Here is a 25,681-nt window from a genome sequence, read left to right on the forward strand (position 1 = left end):
TCCAAAGCCCTTCAATCATTCATTCCTCCTCTGAGACCCTGTACCTTTCTACTATGGTCCCACTGTGATTACCACAGTGCCCTGCGAGGTACATCACACCCGAGTACCCCCTACTCAGGCACTTCTCCTGGACAGAACTAAGGGTGGATTAATTACCCGGCAGGACAGGAGTAGTGGGGTATGGTCACTGGTCCCAGGTAAATAGGCACAACCTAGTTTGAATCATAACTCTCATTTCTCTCCCTGCATGTCTCTCTCCCTGCATGTCTCTCTCCCTGCATGCCACTCTCCCTGCATGTCTGTCTCCCTGTCTCTCTCCCTGCATGTCTCTCTCCCTGCATGCCTCTCTCCGTGCATGCATCTCTCCCTACATGCCTCTCTCCCTGCATGTCTCTCTCCCTGCATGCTCCTCTCCCTGTATGCCTCTCTCTGTGCATGTCTCTCTCCCTGCATGTTTCTCTCCTTGCATGTTTCTCTCCCTGCATGTCTCTCTCCCTGCATGCCTCCCTCCCTGCATGTCTTTCTCCCTGTCTCTCTCCCTGCATGTCTCTCTCCCTGCATGTTTTCCCCCCTGCATGTCTCTCTCCCTGTCTCTCTCCCTGCATGCCTCTCTCCCTGCATGTCTCTCTCCCTGTCTCTCTCCCTGCATACCAATCTCCCTGCATGCCTCTCTCCCTGCAAGTCTCTCTCCCTGTCTCTCTCCCTGCATGTCTCTCTCCCTGCATGTCTCTCTCCCTCCATGCCTCTCCTGCATCCTGCAGAGCACGGTAATAGCTGTCACTGTGTAAATCAATGACTTAAGATGGTGCAGCGTCCGAACACTGTCTTTGCACAGTTTTAAAAGCTTCACACAAAGAACTTTCATTACTCTCTAAAATACTATAGCATTATGTATGTATGTGTTGCATTTATATTACAAGTATATTATATTTTGATTCACAAGACACCAATGGCCTAAAATGTTATATGAAGTAAAGTAAACTTTTGTGAGTGGGAAGCGGGGAGACTCTGGTGAGTTTTTGAGGCCTCTTCCATTTAACACACCTCACTCTTCCTCTAATCTTTGCCTCTCCACAGGAGGAGACACCAACTCATGTTTGTGGAGCCATGCATGCTTCCTCCATTTGGTTTGTTCTACATGCCTTGTTTTGCTGATTTGTTGCAAAGGTGTGTACTGTGCCATGTGATGCCTGGTGATGCATTTGGTCCCATCTATCCCACCTCTCTTTATAATAGCAAAGTACACCTCCTTCTGCATCAACCACAGAGGTGAGCAAACCTTCCCAAACTCCCCCAGAGGCAGTATTTGTTCCTTCTATCCTACAGAGCACTCTTACACACTCCCCTTGTACCCAATTGTTGCACACCTTCAACTCACCACTCTTGCATATTTTACTCACACCACTCTTGCACCTATCTCTACCACACCTCTCACTCACCTCCGCTTCACACATTCTACACAACCCTTGTTCGCGCCTCCCCTGGATGCTTTATAGACCGCCCTCTCACATGGTTCCTCCTTATCTGCGCCAGTGCGCATGTGTGCTCACCTGAGGGCCGTCGCTCAGCCACCATGTGGACCAGAGGCTTGATCCACTCGCACACATCCATCTGTCCTTGCACTGCTGTCACTGAGACCACACGACGGACAAACGCTAAGAAGTCGCCCAGCTGGGCTTCGGTGGTGGGACTTGAGGTGGGAACTGGTCTATCTGCAGTGAAAAGAAAGAACCAAGGTTATGACAAGGGTACGGCATGATGAATGGAAGGTGAGGTTGGTAGAGATGATGCCAATATGTGAACATACACTGTGTGGCTATAGCTAGGACCTAGTTACCATTTAAAATTCGAATTTTCGGTTTGCTAATAATTTTGGTGCTGTTTGACAAATATTCACAAAACTTTCCATAAAAAACGTTCATCCACCTCAGTCGGGGCCGAAAAAGGGGGGTTCCTAAAACACAATTTCTCCATGCAATTTCCATAGGGAATTTTAGACACCACTACAACCGAAACGGCTGATTGAAATTACACCCAATTTGGCAGAAAGCTATATCTTCACCCCAAAAGTGTGCTTTTTTGCAATTTGATGTAAATCATTCAGTATTTTTTAAGAAATGAAGGTTCAAAATGTACAGGGAGTGCAGAATTATTAGGCAAATTAGTATTTTGACCACATCATCCTCTTTATGCATGTTGTCTTACTCCAAGCTGTATAGGCTCGAAAGCCTACTACCAATTAAGCATATTAGGTGATGTGCATCTCTGTAATGAGAAGGGGTGTGGTCTAATGACATCAACACCCTATATCAGGTGTGCATAATTATTAGGCAACTTCCTTTCCTTTGGCAAAATGGGTCAAAAGAAGGACTTGACAGGCTCAGAAAAGTCAAAAATAGTGAGATATCTTGCAGAGGGATGCAGCACTCTTAAAATTGCAAAGCTTCTGAAGCGTGATCATCGAACAATCAAGCGTTTCATTCAAAATAGTCAACAGGGCCGCAAGAAGCGTGTGGAAAAACCAAGGCGCAAAATAACTGCCCATGAACTAAGAAAAGTCAAGCGTGCAGCTGCCACGATGCCACTTGCCACCAGTTTGGCCATATTTCAGAGCTGCAACATCACTGGAGTGCCCAAAAGCACAAGGTGTGCAATACTCAGAGACATGGCCAAGGTAAGAAAGGCTGAAAGACGACCACCACTGAACAAGACACACAAGCTGAAACGTCAAGACTGGGCCAAGAAATATCTCAAGACTGATTTTTCTAAGGTTTTATGGACTGATGAAATGAGAGTGAGTCTTGATGGGCCAGATGGATGGGCCCGTGGCTGGATTGGTAAAGGGCAGAGAGCTCCAGTCCGACTCAGACGCCAGTAAGGTGGAGGTGGAGTACTGGTTTGGGCTGGTATCATCAAAGATGAGCTTGTGGGGCCTTTTCGGGTTGAGGATGGAGTCAAGCTCAACTCCCAGTCCTACTGCCAGTTCCTGGAAGACACCTTCTTCAAGCAGTGGTACAGGAAGAAGTCTGCATCCTTCAAGAAAAACATGATTTTCATGCAGGACAATGCTCCATCACACGCGTCCAAGTACTCCACAGCGTGGCTGGCAAGAAAGGGTATAAAAGAAGGAAATCTAATGACATGGCCTCCTTGTTCACCTGATCTGAACCCCATTGAGAACCTGTGGTCCATCATCAAATGTGAGATTTACAAGGAGGGAAAACAGTACACCTCTCTGAACAGTGTCTGGGAGGCTGTGGTTGCTGCTGCACGCAATGTTGATGGTGAACAGATCAAAACACTGACAGAATCCATGGATGGCAGGCTTTTGAGTGTCCTTGCAAAGAAAGGTGGCTATATTGGTCACTGATTTGTTTTTGTTTTGTTTTTGAATGTCAGAAATGTATATTTGTGAATGTTGAGATGTTATATTGGTTTCACTGGTAATGATAAATAATTGAAATGGGTATATATATTTTTTTGTTAAGTTGCCTAATAATTATGCACAGTGATAGTCACCTGCACACACAGATATCCCCCTAACATAGCTAAAACTAAAAACAAACTAAAAACTACTTCCAAAAATATTCAGTTTTGATATTAATGAGTTTTTTGGGTTCATTGAGAACATGGTTGTTGTTCAATAATAAAATTAATCCTCAAAAATACAACTTGCCTAATAATTCTGCACTCCCTGTATAGCTATCTGGATGGTTGGATTCAAAGGCATCATGGGGGAGTCCCGTGGGCATGCAACTTCAAATATTAGACCAATCTGATTGGTCAAAGGGGCTTTTTTCTTCTCCGGTTGCCTAGCTCCCACGAGTCTCCTGGGAGCTCGCACTCTGACTGGCTGGCCACAACATGAAGAGAAATGTTGCGGCAGCCATTACAGGACACCAGAACATGGTCCCCGTGTCCTGAAAATGAAAAAAACAATAAAGCCTAAGGGGGCAGAGTAGGTGTTACTCCACCCCCTCAAGGCCAAATTAAACAAAAAAAAATTCAGAATGCGCCATCCTGAGGGACTCTTGTGGAAGTCCCTCTGGAGTAAGAGGCTAGCGCTGGCTCTCATGAGAGTCGTGTCGGATCGGAAAGCAATCTTCTTAAAAATAAGGGGGCATGGGTGTCTGAGGTGGGTTAGCTGTGGATGAATGGTCGACCTTGCGGCCAAAACATGCCATGCACGGGTAAGTGCCATGCATGGCAGGGTGTGGTGACCCGCAGTTGGTTGGGCGCAGGGCCTAGCCACATGGAATGTGCACAGTGGGGGGGTTGAAATAGTACATATGGTAATAAAATATTACTTCACAGTAAAAAACACAAAGGTTGAACTTACGTTATAGTTAGGCGAAAATGTCAGTTTAAGCGTAAATTCACCAGTTATAGTTAACTGAAGTAACTCACGCCCTTGCCATGCAGTGTTGTCATCAATGATGTAATTTCAAATAAGTGATGCTATCAATTATGTCACAGTACATGTATTGGGTGCTGTAATATGTGAGATCATAAACAGTGCAAGGCAAGGGCGTCAGTTATAGTTACTTCAGTTAACTATAACACGAATTTCAGTGATTTGTTAGTTAAAAATGTTGTGTTTCAACTGACATTTTCACCTAATTATACCTACTTACATTGAAAAAAAATGTATAAACACCAAGGGTTAAAGGGATGATATAGTTAAGTGAAAATGCTAGTTTAAAAGTAACCATATATATATATGTGTATATATATATATATATATATATATATATATATATATATATATATATATATATATATATAAAACCCAGAAATTCACTGAAAAAACAAAGGTTAATGTGATATTATAGTTTGGTGTTCAAATTAGATAAGAATTCATGTTTAAAACGTGAAAACCCCTGCAATTCGCCAGCTATAGTTTAGAGAACTAACTATAAGTTGCAACACCGTCATGCACTGCTTATGACCTGACATTCAACATCACTCATGACGTGTTAAATGACATCACTGATGATTCTCAAATGGCCAACCCCATTGCGCAAGGCCTACGGTCTTCAGGAGAAGGGAATGATTCAGGTGCGTGTTTAGAAGAGAGACAGACTAGAGTGGAAGTGGTACTTGGTGTGGGCTCTAACATTGAGACCAATGACCTTTTAACAACACTGGAGGAGATGCACCTTGAATGGGTGAGATTTCAGTTATTTTCTAAAGTGTAGTAGTGATGGACGGGGAGAGGGCAGCATTTTAACTCACCATGAGAGGCACACAAAACTTCATCAAGACATAGTGGAAACACCTAAAGCAGTTAAGCCAAGGAGCTTACATGCCACTGGAAAGACAATAAAGGAACACTCAGAATGATTAAGAAGTGGAAACACTTCAAATCATCAACAAGGAGTCGAAAATATTTCATCTAATCAAAACAAAGAGAGATTACTCTTAAACTCTGTCACAGAATCCTTCAACTGGTAAAGACAAATAAAGGATACACCACCAAAACCAGAGAAAATAATAACACTGCTGGCAAAAAAGAGTGGCGTTTGCTAATGGTGAAGATAAAACGCGCACCCTAACTCCTGATAAAAGATGAAGCACCAGAAGTCATCAAGGCAGACAGGACCCACTCCAAACAGTGAGCACTGCTGCTGGTGAAGACTAAATGGGCACACTCCAGACGGTAAACAAAAAAGAGGGGTCCAGCAATAGGACAAGACAAAGTATGACCATGTCACTGGTGAGGGGATGCAATAGGTTCCCTCTATGGCTCCTGTTGCAGCCCAGGAATACATTCTGGATTCTATGTGTGAGGGAGGCTGCCAGAGGGCCATGTGCACCACAGGACTCCTCCAAAGCATTCCTGCGTTTCTTTCAAGTGGACCAGACTCTAGGATGTGGATAACAGGGACACGTCCTGTGCCCTTTCCTGCCCCATACGTCTCCAGAGATGTTACCCCAGCAGGGTGAGTGAGGTGGTCCCTCCCTCTTCTTTAACATGTTTGTACAGCAGAGATGATAGACGTAAAAAAGGTATGAAGCAGTACATGGCCAGCAGGACCAGTGAGAAGAACAAGGAAGATGCCATCATTGCAATGGGTCTTGGACATTATGCACATCTTGGGCAACATAATCAGGATTGTTGGCTAAGCATCTCTATATGGGTGGAAGATAGGACCCTTCTGGTACCCACATGCCTCATGGGAATGACTGATGTGTCTGCAGCTCTGCATATTGTTCAGCCTGTTTATGTGAAAGGACCACATCTGCTAGCCAATTCTTGGCCCTAGGGGGTTGGGCATGCATCCAGCAGCGGGCGAGTGTTTTTTTGTTTTTGCTAGAAGGACAAAACTCCTGTCAGCTTTCTGGTCAATTGCTGGAGGAGCCTTGTTTTTCTCAGTAACGCAATAGGTGGGGTATGTTACACAGGAGGTTCAACTATCTCTTCTATGATGCAAAAGATATCCTTCCAGTGAGTCCTAACCGGGGCATTCCCACACCAGGTAAAAAAAATGTCAGGGGTCTCATGAACATCTGGTACATTTTGTGGGTTTTCATGGATCTAGTCTGCGTAGGTACTGAAGGGAGCAGTACATTTCATGAAGGAATGAATCTGAAGGGAGGAGCTTATGTCTGTAATTGATGGATGTTGGTTTGGCCACAACAGTATTTTCAGTTTTATAGGGCAATTTCACAGCCAGTACCTAGCTGCCATTTTCCAAAGGCTCTATGAACTGTTTATTTGCCTATCCCAGTAAACGATCTGTGGACTATAAGATGGGGGGATTCTTGGGGGTTTGTCAGAGAAGCTCGGCCAGGTCGACATTTGCCGCATGATGGAGGCACATGTAATCAAATGTATCAAGAGGTGTCAGAGTCCAATCTCCCCTAAGAGTGAAGGATTTTCCGTCAACAAACAGCTGCCCCACGTGCAGCAGTCAAGCATTCTGCAGTCTGGGTGCAATCACACTCCTGTTCAAAGTCGGGGGTAATGAGGGGTTGTTCAGGAGGGGGATGTGTGGTGAGTGTGGTTGTATGACTCCATCTCGAGTAGCCATATGAAGCCTCTCCCTCTTTTAGGTCTTTCTTTGGGGTCTCACTGACAGGGAGATCCCAGCTCCATCTCTACTTTCTGATTTGGACTACTGAGATTCAGTTCACATGCTGACCCCTGCAAAAGTCTTTAAAAAGCTTCAAAGATTGTGAAATCTGGCATTTAGGCTGGATGGTTTTCATCACATTGTGGGTCTCTGCACTGGCTGCTGAGGAAGCAATGTGTGCTCTTCAACAGATTATGGCCCTGATTTAGAGTTTGGCACACAAGTTATTCCATCACAAACATGACAGATATGCGGTCTGCCGTATTACAATTACCATAAGAGATAAGGGAATCGTAAAACGGCGGACAGGATATCCCTCACTTGTGTGACAGAGTAACCCCATCTGCCAAACTTTAAATCAGACCCCATGTTTGCATCAGGCTTTATACAGGTCACGTCTGGCCTTAATACTTAAATTAAAACCTCACTATCTTCCTAGTAGATCGCTATATTTGGTGATTTAATTTTTACATAGGGTCTCTTGAATTCAATGGGCCCAATATGCCACAGGCCCTATCAAATTTCTGAAAAGTAAGGCTTTCCAGCTCTGCAATTCATTCCCTTTTTGCTGCACCACATTTCAAACACTGAACATTAATGCAGAACACTAAAAAACAACTATCCCCTCTGCTAAATTCATCCTGTTACTAGAACTCGCAGGGCCAACATGCATTCAGGTGAATGAGAGCTTTAGGCACAAGTATGTTTAAATAAATAAATAAGTCTACATTCCAGATGAGTGTCCTACCTTCTGCTCCATGCGCAGCTCCATCTGGTCCTGTAATCCCTGAGGGATCTTCTCTCCTGGGGCTAAGGGACTCTGCTTGCGATACCTCCTTCAAGAGATGGAGCAGCTGAAGATGCAGAGCCTCCAGGGTTTCCAGTACGACTGTGGCGGGAAGGGTGTCCATGCTGGAGCTGTCCATGATCACAAGATAATGGCAGAATAAGCTTTATTTAGAATGAGGCTCCACCTCCATGGAGTACAGGTACGGAGGAGCAGCGTGGCTTCATATGTTCCAGGAAGCCCTCCTAGGCTCATTTTTAGGAGGGGGCAAGGACTCCCTGCTGAGGGTGCATGGGAGCAATGTGCATTGTTACTAAGGTGTGGTCTCAGGAGGGGCTATGTCCCCATACAAATAAGGTGACAACCTTTGAGGTCATGGCAGAGGACATTCCGCACCAACAAGATCCCTATTATAGAGAGTGCTGTGCAAGAGTGTGCGACCTCTTCTGTAATACCAATGTGCCCTCGAGAGAGCAAAAAGCAGGTGCAAACACAGTCGCGGCGAGGGAGACGGTGAAGTGGCAGAACGGGGGGAATGAAGGGAGGAATTCAATAAAAAAATAAAAAATAAAAAAAACTTACATGGGCCGGCGTTGCAAGAACCGTGGTGCTCCTCATCTCTTCCTGCAGGCACAGGCTGCCAGCCTGCCCTGCGCCAATCCTGATGCTGCTCAGAGCACCGGCAGTATTGGCTGGTAGCGCCCAGCCATGGCGCTCCCACGTAGACTGGGAGCCTGTGCAGGCTCTCTCCAGCCCAGCAACTGTGTTGCTGGGCTGGTGAGAGCCCTGTGTGCATGTGTGTTTAGCCGGCCCGAGACGGCCGGACAATCATACATGCGCTCTGAGAGGGAGTGCTGAGCACTGGAAATGGTTGGATATGCACTTTTATTCTGCTTTATATGAAGGTGTCACACGTTACTTTAGTTCCTTTAGGACACCTTGATTACTCAGCCTTCTTAACCCGAGGGAGACGGGCACAGGTGTATCATAATATCTGAATCATCTGGTGTGAAAGGTGGAACCACATACCAGCATTATTAGTGCCCAATTACCCGAGTACCCTGGATCCCACAGAAGGAAATTCACTCTAAGCATCTATGGCCTCATTCTTGGGAAGGACACCACTTCCTTAACCGGAACACTCACCATCTCATTTCTAGGCTAGATTAATGGATTTGTGGTGTTACACCGGGTGGCATGTGATGAAAGAGCTTCTAAAACCTACTTATAAGAATCTCAAACATATCATGTGAGTTTAGTAAAATCACAGATGCTTTAACACTTATTCTATTAAGGCAAAGAAACAAAACAAAAGAAGAAAACTTTTTAGGAGAAAATGTAGATTGCGAAGTTAGATGTGTATTTAATATAAATAATTGCAAAAATTTTAAATATTTTGTAAATTCTTTTTTTTTTTTAAACATAACAAAAATGCCCCTGCATTCCTATTACGATTTCAGAGGGACTTTCCATGGCTGGCTGAAGGGGATTTGAGGATAGCGGGTGTAAAGGGTGAGGGGCTGGTGGGCACCATTGCTGTGACACTAAGGAGCAGTGACTTAATGAATAATTTCCTCAATGCCAATGGTCAATGCCTTGGTGAAGAGACTGTTGGCATGATGCTCTTGTCATGGTGTTGTTTCAGCAGTGTTGTCAGGGTGGAATCCATACTCTAACCCATTAATAACTGCCTTGGAGTGACCTCTCACTTGGATAATATTTCTATTGTAATTCACTCCCTCAACATTTGGGGAGAAATTCATGCTACTGTTCTGATGCTGTCTTCTTCCAAGGACTATTTAGGTAGAAGATTACAAGAAGCATATTTGGTGACGAGGCTCTGCCACTTTTGTCCCATTGTAATGTGTTGTAGAGCCTCATTTTGAGAGTCACATAAAGGAGCATATAGAAACTGTGAAAATGGATATTAGTGATGGTATAAATAAATTTAAGGAACTGATAGTGTCACCCTGTGAAAAATGCTGATCATCTGCTGAAATCTGATGAACCATTGTTTAAAGAAAATGGTACGTCAGATCTTTAACAACCTTTCTGTCACACTGTGTTTGGAATTTAATGTCAGCTTTCAACAAAACATTCTTGATAACTGAACAATGCAACTCTCACAACGGCCTACACATTACTCCACCAGAAAGACCTATCACTCCTGCACAACTCCACAATGAACTGGCCACCTTCTCCCAAAGACTATGCACTAAACACAAAGGAGGGGTTATTAAAAAGTCTTGTTGCAGTCCTGCACAACACACCATGCTACCTTTTCAACAGTACTGTGGATCAAAACTTCAACACCCACTGTCTACAATATTCTTTCTCTCTCAGTATCTCACCCTTGAAACCAAGTATAGAATCCTCTCAGGTTTGGAATCTCAAAATCAAAATGATAAATCTCAACACACATCACACAGAAACAAGCACACCACAAACTTAGAGGAGCCCCAAAATGTCTGGAACATTCTGTTTAATGCCCTTAACAATGCCAAAACATCATACGTTTAGACCCGGTTGACTTACGCTGCAGCCTCACCCATGACTTGAGTGCAGCATCAGCACTTTAATCTCTCCTCACAGCCCACATATCATAATCCCATTGACAACACAGATGACTTTGTCACATATTTCTCCTTCAAGATCAAGCACCCTAGAAACCTTACTTATTCTCACATCTCCACCATCCTACACATGATCACCTGTTTCACATTCATCATTTTCTCACTTTGACACACCAGTCCCTCCTGCTTATTCCAAAATCAAAGCTACCAACCCAATATTTTGACCACTTCACACTTTCAGCCCTCATGCCATTGAAAGTCTATTCCTCACACTACTTAAGTCTGTCTCATCACTCTTTCTAGTCACCCCCTCACATCTAACATGTTTGAACTATGCAGTGGTTCTACCTCGCCTAAAAATATCCACTGATCCTTCCTTTTCCACAAGCATTTTTTTCTTATTAACTCCCAATTTTCTCTACCCTTCTCCGCTGCTCCCATTCAGATTTCCGGAGAACACAAATGACTCTCTCCCATCCTCATGCTCTTAGACGTGTCTGCTGCCTACTGCACTGTTGATCATACTACCAAACCCTCTTCCTTAGTCTCGTTAGGCATCAGTGGCCTCACACACAAGTGGTGCACATGCTCCCTCTTCTGCTGCTCTTACTCAGTTGATGGGATCTTTCCCCACACTCACAATGGGTGTTCCACCTCTTTCTGTGACATGAGGTCATCCTTTGGTTTCTGATTACCGCCTCTATGCAGATAACACCCAAATCTTCTATTCCTCTCCAATTTCCACACTCCAATTCCAGTTACATGTTTCATGCTGCCTCACATCCATTCAACACTATATGCATTACAAACACTCATGCTAAACTCTCCACCACTGATTGACAATACTTTCCCTATGCACTGACTCAATATTCTTTCCTCCAGGCTCCCAGAAATGTATCACTTTTGCTAGGTACCAGGGGTTGTATTTAGCCCATCCTTGAAGAACAAAGCCTTCCTGACCAATACAGCCTTCAAAGTATGGTTTCAACTAGTCCACAAATTCAAGGTCTGCTTAACCATACCATTACATACAACACTGATGAACTCACTGATAGTGAGTAGGCTGGATTACTTTAATAGTCTTTTGCTAGGCTTCCCAAAGTACCAGTATGTAACATAGACAAAATGTTAAACCTTTCTACCTGTGCCCTGCACAGCTTACAAAGTGACCACCCTACCTCAGCATAACATCTCCAGCCGAGATGGTCATTAACAACAGTGACATATACACATTAGTACCACTACTATTTAACTCAGTAAAGGGCCTGGCAACTAACTACATCTCAGGCACTTTATTACACAACACTCAAACCCAGAACCTAAGATCTGCAAATCACAACCTTGTAACAACACAGAAACAACTCTGAGGTGCCTGCAAGTTCCAGGCATTTCACCGTCAGGGACACCTAAGGTGGAACTCCCTTCAACCTAACATTTATGCCATTTACTCTCTGAAATAGTCAAAATGGCATGGAAAAGACATCTGGTGCTACTTGAAGGGCTTGAAGAGTAACTGATGGTTTGTAAAGCTATTATGTACTTCTAACATGGGAAACTCGTGTTACTGTTTTCTACTAGGTAGTGCATATGGATTTGTCTCTGATGTAAATATCAACACTTCATGCGTCTATTTTTTTTTTACCTTTGACCTGTCATGTCCACCAATATTTGGTGGCCATCGATAGTGGTGGGAACAGCATCTACCCCCACATTAGGAAAGAGATGGTTTTACCCAGGATAAGGTCTTGGGCTTGTGAATTCTTGGGAAGACCAAACCGTCTACCTCTCTTTTGCATGTCCATAGTACTGAGGCGTTTCTAGCTGGGCAGCTGCCTCCGCTCAGGGACTAAACGCTGGTAATGAGGATGGGATCCTCCTGAGCATCCAGTACCATGAAGCCACCATCCCTTGCTTCCGCTTTGCACACGGATGCTGCTTGCCTTCATGTGCCCATTAGCAGCTGAGGATTGGATCCTCCTGAGCATCCAGTACCACAAAGCCACCATCCTTTGCTTCCGCTTTGCACACGGATGCCGCTTGCCTTCACATGCCTAATTAGCAGCTTGAGCCTCCACCCTTTGTTTCTATGATCAGCCACTCCAACCCAAAGTGTGGGGTCTTGTGTATCTTTTCACAGGCTCCCTATCTTTCACCAAAGAAGCTGACATAGATACCTAAAGAGGTATATTACTACCTCCAGCAGGTGAACATGTCCACAGGCTTTCCTGTCTTTCCCTGTAAGTGACAAACTGATAACCAGGAAGCAGGGCTTAGTGCTCTGTTAACAGGCAGCCTGGCATGCAATCAAAACTAGACAATTGTTGCATCCTTGAGGTCAGAGAAGCAGGGACCACATAATGCAAGGCTGTATTTTTGTGACGTTGAGACTGCCCATTCTGAGAGAACTGTGCACAATGCTACAAGCCATGCTCCCTCTAGGGTGCTTGCATGAGCTGTCTGAGGCCCATGACTCTTACATGGAAGCAGTGCTTGCCAGCCATCTAATTAAATAAGAGCCTGCTGAATGAAACTTCAAAGAAGCCAAAGGAATCCAATTTCAAAAGACCATGAGACTACTGTTGTGGCATCCTTCCTCATGAGTCTGCATGTCCAGTGAAAGGTGACACTAGCTCTGCTTGTGGTAAAGTCTATCATACAACCCTCTTTGTCAGCACTGCGTAATAAAAGCCGCTGGTGACTGTCAACCACACAATAGTCTGTCGAGCACCGCAATCTGATGAATGCAAAGCACCAAAAAACAAGCCCAGGGAGAAGAAGGTTAATCACTTTTTTACAGTATCCCTGCCTTGTCTGATGAACAGAAAAAGCACCAGTCACACCCAAGATATTGATGTTCATACAACGCAAAAACATCATCACTCCGATTGCTTTGGCCGTGTCAAGGCACACTTCAAGTCACTTGCTCCAGCACCAAAACTAGCACCAGCGCCAACTTATGAGGTTGTACCTCACTACTTCCCATTACTGGAAGGTTCACCACATCCATGGCCTATGGGCACAACACCATCAGGGCTGCAAAGCTGAGGTACCTTTACAACCTAGTGCTTTCACCTTTCCTATCCAATCCTGTGAGCTAGATGACATGATCCATGAGTTTCATGAACTCCTGAGACACACTGGCTGGCAAAAACAAAAATCAATCAAGTGATGTTGGCATTTTATGCTCTGCTGTTGCATGTCAAAAATACATCATGGAAGAGGTGGCAAGTTGGGTTCAGTGCACATACCCAAAGGTGTTCTCACCTAGGCGAGGTAATATAGGCAATAAAGCTAAAAGTACGGGCTAGTGGGTACTTTGAAACACAAAACCACTGAATTGAGATCCAGTCAAGTGCTGCTGTCCCCAATAGGGAAACGAACAGAAGTCTTTGCCCAGGCAGAGTACAGTTTTGCAATAATCTACCCTGGAAATGAGTTCCATAACCACTACCGTGCAACGATTCTGGAGAGAGAGAAATTGCCTTAGCTTCCTGCGTCTGACATTGAGGTCTTTGGTAGTGGACACTCTGTAGCACTACAGTGACCTGACTCTCAAGCGCTTCCTTGGTTAGAAACAAGAAACTCAGGTTCTTCTCTTTGGTGTAGCTGGTAAGAGTCTCCTTCTGGGGAAGGTGGGGGTAAAACTAATTAGAAAGGTGGCAGACTGGCCCACATGAAAGGCTGAACCCACCCTGGACTAACTTGTCCACATACAAAACTGTGAAAAGATAAATGAACTGAGTGGGTACGACGTTCTCCAGCCCAGAGTGCAGAGGTTATTGCAACTAACAATACTGCCTTCAAAATCAGAAGTTAAACTGAATAACTGTGCAGCATCTGAAAAGAGGATGCCATCAAAAAGTCAGCAGAGGAATTAAATCCCACTGAGAAGTAAGGAGTGTGAGAAAAGAGTTAATGCAAAACCTTTGTGAAAATGTGGCAGTAAAGGTGACTGGAGCAGCAATGGCTGATCATGGAAATACATGAAGCCAGGACAGGTAACCACTCACTGTGGCTACTGCTAGCCCCTGCTGTGCAAGAGAAGGTTAGAAATGCAAGACATCAGAAAGGCACAATTTAAAAGGATTCAAGCCCTCTGATCCAAATCACTGCACAAATGTGGCCCGCTACCCTGCATACATGGACATTGTAGTGTTTTCCTATCAAGAGATGATGTGAGCAACTTAATCAGCAAGTTAAAAGGACTCTTAGGGTACAGTTTTCTAAATATGATTGAAGATTACACCTTATTCTCCTTGGCCCATCCCAAAGATCACTTTTAATCATGGGTAAGGGTAAGCACCCCCCCACCAGTTATACTCCTCCCCATGGTCTGACAATATGTAATGATTAATAGTTTTTGAAATGCTTACTTGAATCAGTCTCTGAACTCAGACCTTGCAGAGATGAATTCAGAGCGCCACTCAAGCACAGGTTGAAGGTCTGCCCCCAGACCCCTTCAGCCCTGTGGTACATGCGAAAAGTGAGGCAAGCTAGGGAGACGTGAACTCACCAGACCAGTAGAGCCAGTATCTGCTGGAGTCGAGCGCTTGCCAGTTGTGTTGCTAGATCCAGCTGTTGGTAGCTGGATATCTTGGCCACGAGCCCGCGCTGGTTGGGGAGCACGCAGATGTCGGCTAGCTTTGGAAGAATCTTCAGCAGGCCGCTTCCAGCCACTGCCATGATGTCTGCAGCATGGTAATGCACACTCAGCACAGTGAGCAGGACCAGCTGGAGGTGCCGACGAGAACCTGCAAGGGAACAAAGCAAGAGGTCAAGCACTAGTGTATGCGATTGTGAGATACACAACACAGAAACAAATGTTCTAAACAAGCAAATAAGTCAAGTTTCCCTCCACATGTACTCAAATGTGCCTCCACTCACTTCAGGATTGCTTTGCGCTCCCTCAGCTCCCACTATGCTCAGTGGTACTTCTGCTCTGATCTGAACATCATGTCACCCTCACTTAGAGCTCCATGCACTCACTGGGATCTCCCTCGATGTTCTCTACACTCATTCAAATCTCCTTGCACACTCCTCTCTGCCTTCACACTCACTCAGAGCCTGATTTAGATACTGGCAGATGGGTTACTCCATCACAACAGTTACAGATATCCCGCCCGCCGAAATCTAAATCTTATAGGAAATAATGAGATTTAGATTTTGGCAGCTGGGATATCCGTCACCGTTGTGATGGAATAACTCATCCACCAATATCTAAATCAGGCCCTCAGTCATCCATAGCACACTCATTCTTCTCTACCTCTACACTCACTAAGAGGTAACTCAACACCAGATCAGAGCTTTGTCTACACCAACACTGAACTACCAACACACTCCACCTCAGAACTATCTCCAGAATAATCTATCTACCTACTTATTTCCCTACACCCTCAACCAGAGATCTCTCTACACTCGGAGTTTTCTCCATATTCAAACCATGATAGGTTTTATGCTAGAATATTGTAGTCAGAACATCTCTCCTAAATATCAAGTATATAAATATCAGCCAGTTAGAATTAGTATTAGAAAATTGTAGGAAAGTACCCTCTTTTTGTCACGTTACCCCCAATTTCTGCCTGATGTCAGTGTGTTTTTGACTGTGTCACTGGGATCCTGCTAGTCAGGACCCCAGTGCTTATGGTTTATGGCCTGCTTGTCAGTGTGTTTCGCTGTTTTCTAAATTGCCACTGGAGTCCTGCTAATCAGAACTCCAGTGCTCATGCTCTCTCGCTTTCCAAATTTGTCACTACCGCCTAGTGACTCAGCATTTCACTCCAAATTGGCATACTGGACCCCTTATTAGTCCCTAGTATATGGTATCTGGGGTACCCATGGAATTGGAGTTCCAGGGGATCCTTATGGGGTGCAGCATTTCTTTTGCCACCCATAGATACCCCATGCAAAGGCTTCTTCAGGACTGCCATTGCAGCCTGTGTGAAATAGTGTAGGAAGTTGGCTCTGTATGTGCTATTTCAAAGTAAGGAATAGCATGCACAGAGTCCAAGGGTTCCCCTTAGAGGTAAAATAGTGGTAAAAAGAGATAATACTAATGCTCTATTTTGTGGTAGTGTGGTCGAGCAGTAGGCTTATCCAAGGAGTAGTGTTAAGCATTTGTTGTACATACACATAGACAATAAATGAGGTACACACACTCAGAGACAAATCCAGCCAATAGGTTTTGTTATAGAAAAATATATTTTCTTAGTTTATTTTAAGAACCACAGGTTCAAATTTAACATGTAATATCTTGTTTGAAAGGTATTGCAGGTAAGTAAATTAGGAACTTTGAATCATTTCAATTGCATGTATACTTTTCAAGTTATTCACAAATAGCTATTTTAAAAGTGGACACTGCAATTTTCACAGTTCCTGGGGGAGGTAAGTTTTTGTTAGTTTTACCAGGTAAGTAAGACACTTACAGGGTTCAGTTCTTGGTCCAGGGTAGCCCACCGTTGGGGGTTCAGAGCAACCCCAAAGTTACCACACCAGCAGCTCAGGGCCGGTCAGGTGCAGAGTTCAAAGTGGTGCCCAAAACGCATAGGCTTCAATGGAGAGAAGGGGGTGCCCCGGTTCCAGTCTGCCAGCAGGTAAGTACCCGCGTCTTCGTGGGGCAGACCAGGGGGGTTTTGTAGGGCACCGGGGGGGACACAAGCCCACACAGAAATTTCACCCTCAGCGGCGCGGGGGCGGCCGGGTGCAGTGTTAGAACAAGCGTCGGGTTTGCAATGGAAGTCGATGAGAGATCAAGGGATCTCTTCAGCGCTGCAGGCAGGCAAGGGGGGGCTTCCTCGGGGAAACCTCCACTTGGGCAAGGGAGAGGGACTCCTGGGGGTCACTTCTGCAGTGAAAGTCCGGTCCTTCAGGTCCTGGGGGCTGCGGGTGCAGGGTCTTTTCCAGGCGTCGGGACTTAGGTTTCAGAGAGTCGCGGTCAGGGGAAGCCTCGGGATTCCCTCTGCAGGTGGCGCTGTGGGGGCTCAGGGGGGACAGGTTTTTGGTACTCACAGTCGTAGAGTAGTCCGGGGGTCCTCCCTGAGGTGTTGGTTTTCCACCAGCCGAGTCGGGGTCGCCGGGTGCAGTGTTGCAAGTCTCACGCTTCTTGCGGGGAGATTGCAGGGTTCTTTAAAGCTGCTCCTTTGGATAAAGTTGCAGTCTTTTTGGAGCAGGTCCGCTGTCCTCAGGAGTTTCTTGTCGTCGTCGAAGCAGGGCAGTCCTCAGAGGATGCAGAGGTCGCTGGTCCCTTTGGAAGGAGTCGCTGGAGCAGAGTTCCTTGGAAGGCAGGAGACAGGCCGGTGAGTTTCTGGAGCCAAGGCAGTTGTTGTCTTCTGGTCTTCCTCTGCAGGGTTTTTCAGCTAGGCAGTCCTTCTTCTTGTTGTTGCAGGAATCCAGTTTCTAGGTTCAGGGAGAGCCCTTAAATACGAAATTTAAGGGCGTGTTTAGGTCTGGGGGGTTAGTAGCCAATGGCTACTAGCCCTGAGGTTGAGTACACCCTCTTTGTGCCCCCTCCCAAGGGGAGGGGGTCACATCCCTAATCCTATTGGGGGAATCCTCCATCTGCAAGATGGAGGATTTCTAAAAGTTAGAGTCACCTCAGCTCAGGACACCTTAGGGGCTGTCCTGACTGGCCAGTGACTCCTCCTTGTTATTCTCATTATTTTCTCCGGCCTTGCCGCCAAAAGTGGGGGCCGGGGCCGGAGGGGGCGGGCAACTCCACTAGCTGGAGTGTCCTGCGGTGCTGTGACAAAGGGGTCGCTGGAGCAGAGTTCCTTGGAAGGCAGGAGACAGGCCGGTGAGTTTCTGGAGCCAAGGCAGTTGTTGTCTTCTGGTCTTCCTCTGCAGAGGTTTTCAGCTAGGCAGTCCTTCTTCTTGTTGTTGCAGGAATCTAGTTTCTAGGTTCAGGGAGAGCCCTTAAATACTAAATTTAAGGGCGTGTTTAGGTCTGGGGGGTTAGTAGCCAATGGCTACTAGCCCTGAGGGTGAGTACACCCTCTTTGTGCCCCCTCCCAAGGGGAGGGGGTCACATCCCTAATCCTATTGGGGGAATCCTCCATCTGCAAGATGGAGGATTTCTAAAAGTTAGAGTCACCTCAGCTCAGGACACCTTAGGGGCTGTCCTGACTGGCCAGTGGCTCCTCCTTGTTATTCTCATTATTTTCTCCGGCCTTGCCGCCAAAAGTGGGGGACGGGGCCGGAGGGGGCGGGCAACTCCACTAGCTGGAGTGTCCTGCGGTGCTGTGACAAAGGGGTGAGCCTTTGAGGCTCACCGCCAGGTGTTACAGCTCCTGCCTGGGGGAGGTGTTAGCATCTCCACCCAGTGCAGGCTTTGTTACTGGCCTCAGAGTGACAAAGGCACTCTCCCCATGGGGCCAGCAACATGTCTCTAGTGTGGCAGGCTGCTGGAACCAGTCAGCCTACACAGATAGTCGGTTAAGTTTCAGGGGGCACCTCTAAGGTGCCCTCTGTGGTGTATTTTACAATAAAATGTACACTGGCATCAGTGTGCATTTATTGTGCTGAGAAGTTTGATACCAAACTTCCCAGTTTTCAGTGTAGCCATTATGGTGCTGTGGAGTTCGTGTAAAACAGACTCCCAGACCATATACTCTTATGGCTACCCTGCACTTACAATGTCTAAGGTTTTGCTTAGACAATGTAGGGGCACAGTGCTCATGCACTGGTACCCTCACCTATGGTATAGTGCACCCTGCCTTAGGGCTGTAAGGCCTGCTAGAGGGGTGTCTTACCTATACTGCATAGGCAGTGAGAGGCTGGCATGGCACCCTGAGGGGAGTGCCATGTCGACTTACTCATTTTGTTCTCACTAGCACACACAAGCTGGTAAGCAGTGTGTCTGTGCTGAGTGAGGGGTCTCTTAGGGTGGCATAATACATGCTGCAGCCCTTAGAGACCTTCCCTGGCATCAGGGCCCTTGGTACCAGAGGTACCAGTTACAAGGGACTTATCTGGATGCCAGGGTGTGCCAATTGTGGAATCAAAAGTACAGGTTAGGGAAAGAACACTGGTGCTGGGGCCTGGTTAGCAGGCCTCAGCACACTTTCAATTCAAAACATAGCATCAGCAAAGGCAAAAAGTCAGGGGGTAACCATGCCAAGGAGGCATTTCCTTACAAATAGTGTATGCACTATTTCACAGCCATTTTCACTGCATCAGGTCACTTATAAGTCACCTATATGTCTAACCTCCCGACCCTGAAGGCTAGGTGCATAGTACCTGTGTGTGAGGGCACTCCTGCACTAGCAGAGGTGCCCCCACATCATCCATGCAAATTGTCCCAGACTTTGTGAGTTCAGGGACATCAATATAAGTGTGCACTACATATAGTCAAAACCTATATGTAGCCTCACAATGGTAACTCCGAACATGGCTAAGTAAGGTGTTCAACAACTAGGAATTGTACCCCAATACTGGTTCCAGTATTGGTTGCACAATCCCATGAACTCTGGGGGCTCCACCATGGCCCCCCAGTACTGCCACCCCAGCCTTACGATGTTTCCACTGCAGCTCCAGCTGCTGCCACCTCACAGACAGACTTCTGCCCTCCTGTGGCATGAACAGCCCAATCCCAGGAAGGCAGAATAATGCATTTCCTTTAGGAGAGGGATGTTACACCCTCTCTCTTTGGAAATAGGTGTTCCAGGCATGAGAGGGGTATCCTCCCAGAGCTCTGGAAATGCTTTGAAGGGCACAGATGGTGCCCTCCTTGCATAATCCAGTCTACACCCGTTCAGGGACCCCCAGTCCCTGCTCTGGAGTGAAACTAGAAAAAGGAAAGGGAAGTGACCACTCCCCTGTCCATCACCACCCCAGGGGTGGTGCCCAGAGCTCCTCCAGAGTGGCCCTGGGTTCTGCCATCTTGTTTTCAGGATGGTCAGGGAACTCTGGGAGTATCTGAGTGGCCAGTGCCAGCAGGTGACGTCAGAGACCCCTCCTGACAGGTGCTTACCTGATCAGGTGACCAATCCCCCTCGCAGGGCTATTTAGGGTCTCTACTCTGGGTGTTTCTTCAGATTTGGATTGCAAGACTCCAGCAGGAATCCACCATCCTATACTTCATCTTCTACCGAAGGATCAACCGCTTTCTGCTCCAGGAACTCTACAAAATTGCAACAACGAAGCAAAGATGACTTCTGCAACATTGTAACTTCATCTTCTGCCAGCAACTGCAACAGTTTCCAGGTTGTGCATCCTCCGAAGACTGCCTGTCTTCAGCCTGCACCAGAAGAACCAAAGGAATCTCCCATGGAGTGACGGAGTCACTTCCGTGCTTCAGCAGGCACCTCTCTGCAGTGCGTACTGGTGGCTTGGACCCCCTCTCCAGACGACAGGCGTGGATCCAGAACACGGGTGGTGGAGTAAAGTAACTCCGGCAATCCCACTGTCCACTTGTCCAACTTTGGTGGAGGTAAAAGCTTGCCTCCCCACGCAAGACAGTACTCCCTTGCACTGCGTGACTTGCGGGGGCTAAGGCTTGTGTGCGACCTGCCAAGAAGTTCTTCATGCACAGCACAGCTTAGGCCCCCAGCACTCCCTCCTGCAACGCACAGCTTCCTGAGTGGTTCTCCGGTGGCGTGGGAATCCTTTGTGTCATGCTGCATGGGCCTCCATTTGCACCTTTTTGTCCCCGTGCTGTGGGACTCCTGTGTGCAGTGCCATGTCTTCTGAGGGCTCTCTGAGTTGCTGAGAGACCCCTCTGTCTCCCCCTCCTAGGTAGAGGCCACCAGGTCCCTCCTGGTCCCGGGCAGCGCCATTTTTTGCTAACCACGAGCTTTGGTTTACCAAGGCTTGTTGGTAGAATCCAGTGACACAAACCAGACTGCATTCATCCATCCGGCGTGTGACATCTTCTGCACCAACCAGGAACCCGCATCTGTCTTCTTTGGTGCAATACTGACTCTGTCTTCTCACATGTGGTTCTTCTTTTGCACCTTCATCTGGGTTAGCAGGGGCTCCTGTTCTCCCTGGACTCTTCAGTGCTCCTTGGACTTGGCCCCCGTCTTCCACAGGTCTTAAGGTCCAGCAATCCATCATTGGTGTCTTGCAGTCTCTTCTGATTCTTGCATTATCTTCTATCACAACTTCTAGTGTGTTTTATGAAACTTGCTGTGTTTTACTCCTGCTTTCTGGGGCTCTGGGGCGGGGTACATTATTTACCTTTGGTGTTTTCTTACACTCCCAGCACCCCTCTACACGCTACACTTGCCTAGGTGGGAAATCGACTTTCGCATGCCACTATTTTAGTATATGGTTTTTGTTCCCCCTAGGCCGATTGTAACCTATTGTGATTTTCACTATTTGCACTGTTTTCCTACTGTGTAATTACCTGTTTCTGGTTACTAGTGTATATATTGTGTAATTTACTTACCTTCTAAGTATAGCCTACAAAGTATTTTTGGCATTGTGTGACTAAAATAAAGTACCTTTATTTTTGTAACACTGAGTATTGTCTTTTATGTGTGTAAGTACTGTGTGACTACAGTGGTATTTGCATGTCTCCTTGTTCAGCCTTGGCTTCTCTGCCTACAGCTACCTCTAGACAGCCTGGCTTCTAGACAGTGACCACATTTCACTAATAAGGGATACCTGGACCTGGTATAAGGTGTAAGTACCTTTGGTACCCACCACAAACCAGGCCAGCCTCCTATACAAAATTAACACTCAGCGGCTGATATTTTGGGAAACAATGTTCAGGAGAGTAAATTTCTCTACATTATGGGGGTCATTATGACCCCGGCGGTTGACGTTAATGTGACGGTAATACCACCAACAGGAAAGCGGTACTTACCGCCATATTGGCTTCAGCCAACCCGCCAATGTACCACTCTGACCGCCAAGGCGGTAGCAGCCTCCGGGCTGGAGATAGCCAGCCCCAGCCCAGCGGCCGCCATTGTGCAGCCTGCGGGATTATGACCCCGCCTCCCCCCATTGTTTTTGTGGCGTTCGTAATGCCATGAAAACCATGGCGGTAGACCCTATCAGGGACAGGGAATTCCTTCCCTGTCACTGATAGGATGCCCCCACACCCCCACCACTCCAAACATCCCCCTACAACCCCTACCTCTCCAAAAACAAAACACACCCTCACCCCTACAACCACGCCCCCCATGCACACACACACACTTACACAGACACACACTCATTCACACATACATACATGCATGCATACATCCAATCACACACTTCAAAACATACGTGCGGACACGCATTCCAATTTCTATACATACACGCACTCACACTTTTTATACATTGACGCACACAATTTACACGAAACACACACCCGCATTCACGCACACACTCACACATACATGCACACACCCCCACTCACACACACAACACCCCCCACACTCCTCCCCTGTCGGAGACCCAACTTACCTGGATCCAGGGGGTCTTCCGGCAGGAGACAGGACGTGGCGCTGCTACCGCCAGAAGTGCCCGCCAGCAGAACACCGCCAGGCCGTATTTTTTTTCAAAATACGGCTGGCGGCGGTCTACTGGTGTGGCGCTGCTGGTGGTAGCAGCGCCAACTTACTGCCATCTGCCAGTATGGCCGCAGCCGGATTTCGGCCCTTCTTGTGGCGGAAATCCGACTCTAGTCATAATATGGCAGACGTGGCAACGGTCTTTTGGCGGCCGTCGTCGCGGTGGTAGGCGGTTTTTACTGCCAATATCATAAGGAAGGCCTATATGTTGACATACAACCAACATGTTGAGATTTAACTACGAATTCACATAGTATTTCCTCCATCCTCATTCAAAACTCCCTTCAAACTTACCCGGCCTCTTGCACAAACCTACACAGTTCTCCTCCAACTCATTCTAAGCTCCTTCCTCGTTACTCAGAGCTTTCTTCATAGACATTTAGGGTCATATTTATGAGTCCCTTGTGCTGCTGTTGCATCATTTTTTGTGACGCAACAGCAGTGCAAACCTTGAACTCATATTTATGACATGCAAACCCACTTTGTGTGGCTTTGAATGGCCTAATAAATATGGAGTAAGGCAAGGCAGTGCATATCGCTGAGTTGACTTACTCTGCTCAAGGGAGGCGTTCCATGAGCACTGAGGTGAGTGTTCCCAAGCAACTTTAGTGGATTTTGACGCATCCTCTGATTTACAAGGACGTGTAAACCTGGGAATGTGCCAAAACCTTCAGCCTCCCCAGGGGAGGCGCTCCGAGGAGAAATATCTTTATTTCTCTTCCTTTTTTCTCTTTCACTGTGTGCTGCTTCCTGCAGCACACATAGAAAGAGAAAAATGCCTTCATTGATTGTTTTTGTGCAGGAAGGTGCCCCTTTTTGCACAGAAACAAACCTGTCTGCAAAGCAAACACCCTTGTAGAACTCCTTCCTCATCCTTTCACCTCTCCCCCTTCTCCCGGAGCACTCGGTGCACCCAACCAGTTCTCCACTCTGTCTGCCCTCATGAGCGCTGAGTCAAGGATGACACCCATGTTTCGTGCGTGGTCTGTGGGGGTGGGGTGGCTTCCAGGTATTGAGTGCCATCAGGAGTTATCCCATGCTGAGGAGGATGATCCCAGGATGTGGATCTCGGTCTTGTCGGAGTTCAGCTCAAGACAGCTCTCCTTCGTCCAGGCGGCGACTGCTTCCATTCCGTCTTTGAAGTTCTTCTTGGCCGTTGAGGGGTTTTCAGTCAGGGAGATGATCAGCTGGGTGTCATCAGCATAGGAGATGATGTTCAAACTGTAGTTTCTGACGATAGGGGCAAGTGGGGTCATGTAGATGTTGAACAGTGTGGGGTTCAACAAGGATACTTGGGGTACTCAGCTGATTTCTGTTGGTTCTGACAGGTGTGGTGGGAGCCTGACTCTCTGCGTTCTGCCTGTCAGGTGGAGTGTATCCATTGAAGGGCCTTGCCATGTATTCCTGCTGTGTGGAGTCTGGCGCATAGTGTGTGGTGGGACACTGAATTGAAGGCGGCTGATAGGTCTAGTAGGACGAGGGTTGCTGTTTGGCCACGGCCGGGGTTAGAGCAAATGTAATTTGTGACGGCAAACAGGGCGGTCTCAGTGCAGTGATTAGTTCTGAATCTTAATTGGGAGATACAAACACTTTGGCATATTGATGAGAAAGTGGCGCATCGGTCCAGATGTGCCACGTCTCTTGAGTCGTACTTGCCACACCTAAAGACACCATGGTTTTGCTGTATTTACAATACGGCGCACCATAGCGGCAGTTACCACAACAGCGTCAGAATTGTTACGCTATTGTGGCACTTTGCTGCACTAGTATACAAAATATTGACGCTAGTGCAGCAAAAGCACAGGAAGGCCCACTGATTATAATGGGTGAGTCATTTTAATGCCTGCTTTGAGCAAGCGTTAAAAATGACGGAGAAAACTGGCACAGTGAAAGCTAGTGCATTTCACTGCGCCATTTCCTCCGGTCTTCCTGAGTCGGAACGCCCCCCCTTGCATACATTACGCCTGGCGCAGGGATAATGTGGTGCAAGGGGTTGCAAAGTGGCACAATGCATGCACTGCACCACTTTTTAAATCCGGCATGGGGGAAAGGCCACCTTAGCGCTCCCTTCTCCTAATTCATGAGTATTTTCAGTGGACTCCGATAATACGACTATAGAGCAAGAAGCCTTATACATGGTTACACAGAGATGTTTTAAAAAAAAACTCTATAAAGAGAGCCCTCACAAGTGGAATGTGATGTGATACTAAACATTCCTTTATGCAATAATATTTAACAGTCTTACAGAGCAAAATCTGGACCACAAGGATTTTACAGCCCTGATGTGTTTTTTCTGCAAGTAACAAACATTTAAACTGCTTGTGTAATGTGGTATTATAATGTGAAGTGATACTTCTATGACTGACTATCAGGTCTGGTCAGTGCCATGTCAAGCAGAGCCCCACTGTTTAGTCTTCCCAAACTTTCAGAGCCTGCAACCTGTTTTGAAATCTCTAAATATGTCTGCAGGTCATTTTGGTTCTGTAATCTTGTATTTATATTTCAAGAAATATTTGGAAGTTAAATTACCGAATGCGTACCCCTCGGTGAGCTTTGAAGCAGTCACTTGATAAGCTCAAAACTCTTTATAAAAACAATAAGATTAAACTATCCTGAAATAGAAAAGAAAGGCCACTTCTGTCACAAGTACAGGGACTTTGGTACTCAATAACATCTTTTTTAAAGTGATTGGGGGAGATATAACAAGGAAACACACCTGAAGTTCAGCATTTTAAAAAGAATTGATTC

The 25,681-nt window shown here is 46.5% G+C and overlaps 1 protein-coding gene across 1 annotated transcript in view; it reads right to left on the minus strand.

Moving 5' to 3' along the window:
• Positions 1-25,681, minus strand: part of LOC138257190 (probable E3 ubiquitin-protein ligase HERC1) — an 805,868-nt gene that overhangs the window by 435,205 nt on the left and 344,982 nt on the right. Inside the window, exons 29-31 of the mRNA XM_069205891.1 lie at positions 14,950-15,187; positions 7,825-7,994; positions 1,551-1,712 (exon numbers count right to left, since the gene is read on the minus strand). Of these exons, the coding sequence (XP_069061992.1) occupies positions 1,551-1,712; positions 7,825-7,994; positions 14,950-15,187 (570 nt within the window). The remainder of the gene's footprint in view (positions 1-1,550; positions 1,713-7,824; positions 7,995-14,949; positions 15,188-25,681) is intronic.

Source organism: Pleurodeles waltl, chromosome 1_2, assembly GCF_031143425.1.
Source record: "Pleurodeles waltl isolate 20211129_DDA chromosome 1_2, aPleWal1.hap1.20221129, whole genome shotgun sequence".
NCBI lineage: Eukaryota > Metazoa > Chordata > Amphibia > Caudata > Salamandridae > Pleurodeles > Pleurodeles waltl.